The sequence below is a fragment of the Ictalurus punctatus genome, chromosome 22 (assembly GCF_001660625.3).
Source record: "Ictalurus punctatus breed USDA103 chromosome 22, Coco_2.0, whole genome shotgun sequence".
NCBI classification, from domain to species: domain Eukaryota; kingdom Metazoa; phylum Chordata; class Actinopteri; order Siluriformes; family Ictaluridae; genus Ictalurus; species Ictalurus punctatus.
The window spans coordinates 16,410,507-16,418,796 of NC_030437.2; the positions used below are offsets into that span (position 1 = coordinate 16,410,507).

The window sequence follows — 8,290 nt, forward strand, 5'->3', positions numbered from 1 at the left end:
ATACGCGAAGGAAAACAGATTTAAACTGAAATGCGCAAATCAATCAATCAATCAATCCCCAGCTCATCCTGAAGAGTTTAGTGGTATACGTGTTATTGATAACATACATAACATGCTAACGCAGTACGCTACAGTGGCGTCGTCGTATCCCACGCTACCTTGCTGTACAGCACGTCCAGCCAGTAGTCGGCCACTTTGGCGACCGAGGCGTAGACTTCCTCCAGGGTGGTGCCTTTGAGGAAAGCCTCGAACACCGACGACTGGAAGATCTTAATGAGCTGGAGCTCTCCTCTCCTCTTTACCTCGAAACCCTTCAGCTCAGCCAGGGAGCCGTCCTCGTTAAACACGGCGTATCTGATGGCAAACACACACACACGGCATCTCAACGTAAGGCAGAATTGCACAATAAATCGTAAAACTGTGCAGTTGATAATTAAATGGATATTTTTTTTAAGTACAGGACACTTTCATGGTACTTAGATCTGTTTCTTTTTGGAATAAAAGCTCAGCAATATTTTACTTTGAGTGTTGCGTTTTCATTCGGGATCGATCGGTTGATTAATGTCCGATCGACGTCTAATCACACCGTCCCATCACCGATTATCTTCCTATAACGCCGCACTCCGAAGTGCTTCATTCCTTACTTACGAATACAGCTTAAACGCACGTACACGAAGATTTGCACGTCACGTCGTTATGGAAAAACACTGGCACGTCTGGGTCGATCGAGATGAACCTCGGACCATGATTAGAGTCTAATGGGTGTTTAGGTGAAAAAGCGCACAGCTGATATCCACTGCTCTAGCAAAGAACGTCATTTACCGCTCTTTTCATCAGATCGATAAAATAACTAACTGTGAACCGAGACAAACGCTGCCGCGCGACATTCCTCTTCTCACCTCTTCTTCAACTTCTTGCCTTCCTCTTTGGATGCAGGCAGGATCATGGCCAGGTACGGTCCATCCACCTCGAAGAAGATGCTGTTCTCGGACCTCGTCTCGTACGTCAGCGAGGCCGGGTCCAACAACTCCTGGTACTGATCGTTGGTAAAGCCTTCCTGTATACGACACATAGTTCAAAATTTAAAAACGAGATATACTCTAGAACTGTTATTCGTCAGGGAGGAAATGAACCTGCCTTGACCATGATGTTCAGCATGGCCCCGGGGTAACTTATCGTCACTTTGGGCTTCTTCTCGTTGCTGGACTTGATGACAAAGTTCTCAGGGAAGGAGTTAGGCAGGACACACCAGATACCATCAGTGTCCAGCTCTAAAGGCCTCCTATACCAACCCACACACACACACACACACACACACACACACACACACACACGCAAAAGAATGTTTAGTTTGTAGACAGTAGAGGAATCAGCCATGAGATTAAATCCACGGACAGGTGACGTGAATAGCATCGATTATCTCGTTACAGTGGCAGCTGTGAAGGGGCGGGATATATTTATTAGGCGGCGAATGAACAGTCAGTTCACGAAATTGACGTGTTGGAATTAGGAAAAATGGGCAAGCGTAAGGATTTGAGCGACTTTGACGAGGGCCAAATTGTGATGGTTAGATGTCTGGGTCTTCAAAAATGGCAGGTCATGTGGGGCGTTCCCGGTATGTAGTGGGTAGTACCTACTAAAAGCGGTCCAAGGAAGGACAGTGTCGATGGCGGCCATGACGCTCTGGGCAATGTTCTGCTGGGAAAGCTTGAGTCCTGGCATTCATGTGGATGGTAATTAACACGTACCCCCTACCTAAACATTTCTGCAGAAGCGAGTACTCCACTTCATGGCAACGCTAATCCCTAATCACAGTGATCTCTTTCAGCAGGATGATGCGCCCTGAGACACTGCAAAAACGGTTCAGGAACGGTTTGAGGAACATGGCAAAGAGATCAAGGTGTTGACTCGGTCTCCAGATTCCCCAGATCTCGATCGGATCGAGCGTCTGTTGGATGTTCTGGACAAACAGGTCCGATCCACGGAAGTCCCACCTTACAACTTACAGGGCTTAAAGGATCTGCTGCTAACGTCTTGGTGCCTGATACCACAGCACACCTTCAGAGGTCTTGTGGAGACGGGTCAGAGCAGTTTTGGTGACACAAGGGGGACTTTATCCGTGCTTCCCAAGGAATCTGAAGAGCTCAATTAACGTATGATTCACTGCACAGCGCTAGAGTAAAGCATCAACTGTGAAAATGGAGCGCTCACCCGATCTGTTCGATCAGCTCTCTGGCCTGGGTGATGATGTTGGCTCCCGTGTGACACACAATGCCGGCCATTTCCATGGAATACCATCTCGCTCTACAGACGTACAACACAGCATATGTCGTTTTGAGCAACAAAATCAATCAATTAATACTCACCATCAAACATCATCCCTGCGCTGTTCAAAAATAGATTTCGCGGTTTAATATGGTTCAAGGCTCGGATGAAGACCAGCTCGAGACGTGAGATCTGCGCGATGTTCCTGAGAAAACTACTGAGAGGAAGTGAGCGCGAGGAGCAATCGCGTCGGGAAAGATTTGCGCACCCTTTTCTCATGACGTAACCGTAGAAGGAATTGAGGATGCATTTATGTGCGAGCTGCAGAGACTCGTAAAGGATCTCCATATTTTTACAGCGCTTCACTTCAGCTGCGTCGCAGTTCTCTTGAGCCGTAGACAGCTTCTTCTTCCACACCTAACGGAAGAGAGACATTTGTTTAGTTTGGCACTGGATAACTTTTCTGCTTCAATAAATAATCATTGAAAAACTGTATTGTGTGTTTACTCATGTTGCCTTTGTTTTATCTTAGATTTTGGTTTCATTTCTGAAACAATTTAGGACGAGATACACGCAAAAACAGAAGGAATCAGGATGGGGGCAAATACTTTTTCACAGCACTGTGAAAAAAGTTTTGAAAAAAAAAATAAAAATAAAACAAAACAAAAATAAACAAACAGTCTTGTTGGCAGCAAATTAAAGCTGAAGTTGTATTTTATTTTACTAAATGAAAAGTGGTGATTAAGCAGTAAAAACTTGCAACGTCCAGAAGTCAATCAACGACGGCCATTTGTATTGTTTTGTGGATTGAACCCAGCACCTTATGCAGTCCTTTAAACTCGTAGCGGCGATCTCGGAACGCTCGCACCGTGTCCACGTAGAAGGAATTCTCTCTCTGACATATCGTGGTGACTCTCTCTTCCAGCCTTGTCAAGTGCACCTTCTTATAGGCCTTTCGGCAGTAGTCTGGGGAAGAGTACAAACCAATCACCATCTCACTAAACAAACAGCGTGCTGTGACTTCATCTATTACGACATCAATACCGTCATATCCCCCCGCCCTGTGCAAAAGTATTCACCCCCAAATCCCACATCTGTAACTGCAGCCAAGTATTTGGACCAGGGATGAATTCTTCTGCAGCCGATAAATCCATTACGTTCATTTTTTCCGTGATTTAATTAAAAAAGTCGAACGTTCATATATTCTAGATTCAGGACACATAAAGTGAAATATCTCGAGCCTTTTTTTTGTTTGTTTTTGTTTTAATCTCGAGGACTACGGCTCATGGAAATGAAAAAATCCAGTATCTCAAAATATTCTAACGAAGAATTTATAATACAAAAAATTTCGACCTGAGAAGAGCTCCGATCTAATCTAATCTAATCTAATTAACTGAAAACGCCTGCGAAGCTTTCCTGAGCCTTTAACGTATCGCGTAAATCGAACGGTGATAACCCGACGTCCATTTCAATTCCAGGCTATAACTCGACAAAAATATGGAAACCCTCTGGGGGGTGAATACTTACGCAAGGCACGGTTCCAAAGCGGTATCGATGATTACAATTATTCCAGCGTGCTGCTTTAACTGCTATAGAATTAAGTCGACCGGTCTAGGTTATGAGAGGTCGCACTCGTGTGCCACTCACCTCCCAGACGTTTCTTCTCGTGCCGAGCCTGCTCCTCTCGGTTGAGCTCGTGGAAGGCGCGCGGTTTTCCGTTAGGAAACAGAGGAGGGAACTTCTCAGACTCCAGCTGCTGCTGAATACGGTGGAACTCGCTGCGGCTGGCCGGCACTGACAGGAGGACGGAGAGGGGTTAGAGGTCTCGTACGTAGAACGATCAAAATCAATCATTTAGAACATCCACACACCAGCTAGGCTCCTGGGAGAGCGCTCTGTGACGCAATAGAGAAGATGCAAAGAGCTATTGTGGAAGAAAAAAAAAACCTATTGTGGAAAAAATAGAAGGATGGAAGAGTTTAGACGACGAGTCTTCTTCTGTTTAACTGGAGCAGAGCATCTGCCTCGTTCATCCAGATCAGCTTCACCTGGTTTAGGTGTAGATATATCTGATCAGGCCCAAAAGTCTAGAGAGCACTAGTGATTGCTTCTGCTGTATTTTACATTCGTTTACGTTTATTTAACAGTCTGATCAGTTCATTCGCCTGAATTATATCATCAGCAGTAACCCGAGTTAGAAATATTTATATGAATTTCAGAATAAAATTCAGAATTCAAGCGACTGAACATTTACTTCCTTTGTTTTAAAGATTTCAAAATTCTAAAACTGGATATTTCCTATTTTTTATTTTTAAAACAACAACAACAACAGATTGTCAGTGTCATCTCAGATTTTCAGACCCGACTGCATATTATACGATCATATTATATGAGTTATGATCGATCTGTCGGCCGGGTTATTCCGACTGTAAATGTACCTTCGATTTTTTTATATAAATTTTTTTAAGTTCAGTGTAATTGAAAGAAATCTACAGGGTGTCCCAAAAGTTTTAGCAAAATGTCTTCTAAAATTTTTCATTCTTAGTTTATACATAGATACACACACGCATATATATATATATATATATATATATATATATATATATATATATATATACATATACACACACATACATATTATATATATATATATAATATGTGTGTATGGGTGTGTATATGTGTGTGTATATATATATATATATATATATATATATATATATATATATACACACACACACACACACATACATACACACATTATATATTTATATATATATACATATACATATATATACACATATATATATATGTCAGTGTGTGTATATCTATCTATCTATATACACACACACACACACACACACACACACACACATACACACACATACACACAAATACACACACATATACACACAAATATAAATGATATATATTTGTTCAGATAGCCTTTAAGAACGTCTTTGACAAAAGAAGAAGGTGTTGAAATCAGTCTCGTGGCTGGATCGGGAAGCTGTCGTGAGGTTGTGATGGAGTTTAACAGGAAACATGGTGAGCACATCACACACTACACTGCTGCCGAACTTAGTAACGAATTCAAGAAGACCGGAAGTGTCGCGGACCGACCGAGACGTGGAAGTCCACGAACGTCCACCGACGTGCTGCTGGTATACATAGTCCCCTACGGTATGGAGACTTTTGGGACTCTGTATTTTTCTCAGAAGCTGACTACAAAAAGTCACTCACTGATCTCTCCTCTCCACTGCCAGGCCATCCTTCTCTGGCAGGTAGCGCCAGGTTTGTTAAAATCACACGCAGCACAGGTCGCCTCATCGACCATGGCAGACGGCTAAATGGAGGAAAGCACAAAAATGCAGATTCTAAACAGAAATCCAATGATTGTCTAATTTATTTATTTATTTTTTATAAAAAGTCCGCAGATTAGCCGGGGAGTGATCGGGCGTGGACGAACATTTGATTTGAAATGTTCTGTATTTTCCGTCGAGCGTGTCTGACCTGCAACCTGTTGGTGAGGATGATGTTGGGGTACATGGCGCCTACGTCGAGATGGTAAATAAGAGGACACTCGATCCTGTTTGGCACTTCCTTCAATGAGATCAGCTTCTTCTTGATGTCATCACAAACCTAGGAGGAAAGGGAATTAAAAAAAAGAAAAAGGAGAGTTTGTCTAACGTCGATGCTGCAAACGTTTCAATTCCGTCATTCACGATCCGTAACAGACTCAGACACGTCTCATACACCGACACCTTCAACCCTTCTGACCTCGTTAAAGTTTGTGACTTGCTCCAGCGGGATCTTCTCCTCTTCTTCGACGGCATGACGCAGAGTCCGCTCCACCCTCTGAAGCAGGAAGTCGAACGCCGCCGGATTCTGGACACAAACAGTTCGAGCGGTGTTAGACTGAACTTTAAAACACCACCACCACTACAAAGACCTGTTTAGAATTAGGAATTTGGTGTCGGGGGTACTAAAGCAGCTCGTCGGTACCATTTTGAAGCGGCACGGGATGTCACTGCGGAACACTCCGGACTCCAGAGCCTCGACGTGGCCGCCCACGTAGGTCTCCGAGTCCAGAACGTGGCCGTCGTCCGTGAGCTTATTGAACACCTGCTCCTGCTTGTTCGGGAAAACGATGTTGGCGTGGAAAGCCTGGACCATCAACAACGCCTCGCACAGAGTCCCCGAACCTTTACGCAACACCTGAGACACACGGACCGAACGTGCCGATTACACATCGTCTCTCTACACACTGTATGATCATTTTGAGTAGCAGGTACTGTATAACGAGCGCTCGCCGCGTAGAAACCGGAACAAAACTACAGACCTCGTCAGGCTCCATGGGAATGATGGTGCACAGGGCGAAGATGAAGGGGTGAACATATTTCATGTAGAGATAGTAGGTAGCCACAGCGTCTGACACCGAGTAGGTGGCCAAAGTCTGAAAGAAGCAAAATAAGTCTGAGTAAAAATATGACTAGCCTAGCATCATCATCCTCATCATCATCCTCGCAGACCAGAGTACGGATTCATCATTCGCTCTTCTTCAATAACGGCCTTATCCCTCGAGTCCGTCCCAGCCACAAATCAGGCAAGAATACATTACTGAAATGTTTCTCGTGACGATAAAAAGCTTTTGATCTGAAGGTGTGTGATTAACTGTTTGAAACCGGTCTCGTAGACAAAAATATCACCATGCCGACGTATTCGTTTCTTTCATTAGAAAACTAACATTTTATTCACCAAATAACTTTTTTTTTAATTATTTATTATTATTATTTTTAAACGGGACTAGGGCTGCAACTAACGATCATTTTCATAATCGATCAGTTGGACGATTATTTTATTAATTTATTTATTTAGGATTAATCGGATGGGGGCGGGCCAAACCTTCCATACACTTTTTTTTTATTGGTTTATTTAAAATAATATCCACAAACTGAGTGTTACAAATATAAACTTCGGACTCAAACTTTACACAGCTGTTTGTCCGAAACAGAAAAGAACCCGATACACACAGACCCCCCCCCCCCCCCCCCCCCCGAATATTTATTATTAATTTAGGACTGTAGTTTGATTCGATGCTTTTCGCGCATCCGTAAAAAATAACGCCTGAATACTTATATACAATATAAACTAAAATAAATGAAATGAATAATAAAAACTCATTCACTGCACCTCGTGGTTTCTGTCACTCGCTGCCTTTAGACACGTTATTTTACTCGTGTTTCCTTTTGATCGTGATGTTTTAATTAGACGTTACGGGTCTTATTCGCGCTACACTCTGTATCGGCGCGTCTACACCGCGCGTGAGGAGCGACACGGCCTCGTTACTAACACGTCACTTCCGTTATAATAAACGACAGGATTGACACTGCAAGTGCGCGAATACGGCATATAATGACAGCAAACTTAAATTAAAAGAAACCTTTTAAGCAACTCGCACCAGTTTCCCCTGCCCCTTACACACAGTGGAGCATTTTGGATATAAACATAAGTTTGTGCTCCTGCAGCGGTGTTTGATCTGTGCGGTGTTTAATATAAAATGGTCCCTGCCTTAGAGGACGTCCTTCCTCAGTCACGTGACGATTTCGCCTCCGTCTGATGGAGACTGAGGTCGTGTTGGGAATAACAGGTAACGCCGACAGAAAGTAAACTGAAGGAAGTCATTGTCCGTGAATCTGGGTGTCTGCTAATTCTAGCGTGCCTATGACGTCATGCGCCGTCGCGTAGAAGCGGCTTATACTTCCGGTTAGTAAAAAAAAAAAACGCTAGTGATGTATTCGAGACGATATCACCGTTCTAAAATCCACACACTAGACGGTAGAGTACATAGCGCATAGTGTAAGTGTACGGGACGTCATTTGGGACACAATTGATGAGATTCGTTGACAACGATTTTCATAATCGATTATTATCCATCAGTTGTTGCAGCTCTAAAACGGACGACTCGGAGCGAAATATTCCGGAAAGCAGCCGATAAGAGTCCGGCGTCGGTGTGAACTCCTTTAAT

At 43.4% G+C, this 8,290-nt stretch overlaps 1 protein-coding gene across 1 annotated transcript in view; it reads right to left on the minus strand.

The window, feature by feature from the left end:
• The window catches only part of pole (polymerase (DNA directed), epsilon), a 28,783-nt gene that overhangs the window by 9,657 nt on the left and 10,836 nt on the right, over window positions 1-8,290 (minus strand). The window contains exons 14-25 of the mRNA XM_053674577.1: window positions 6,605-6,718; window positions 6,268-6,480; window positions 6,043-6,150; window positions 5,776-5,904; window positions 5,506-5,608; window positions 3,913-4,059; window positions 3,086-3,231; window positions 2,534-2,682; window positions 2,212-2,304; window positions 1,134-1,282; window positions 900-1,053; window positions 159-354 (exon numbers count right to left, since the gene is read on the minus strand). Coding sequence (XP_053530552.1) covers window positions 159-354; window positions 900-1,053; window positions 1,134-1,282; window positions 2,212-2,304; window positions 2,534-2,682; window positions 3,086-3,231; window positions 3,913-4,059; window positions 5,506-5,608; window positions 5,776-5,904; window positions 6,043-6,150; window positions 6,268-6,480; window positions 6,605-6,718 — 1,701 coding nt within the window. The remainder of the gene's footprint in view (window positions 1-158; window positions 355-899; window positions 1,054-1,133; window positions 1,283-2,211; window positions 2,305-2,533; window positions 2,683-3,085; window positions 3,232-3,912; window positions 4,060-5,505; window positions 5,609-5,775; window positions 5,905-6,042; window positions 6,151-6,267; window positions 6,481-6,604; window positions 6,719-8,290) is intronic.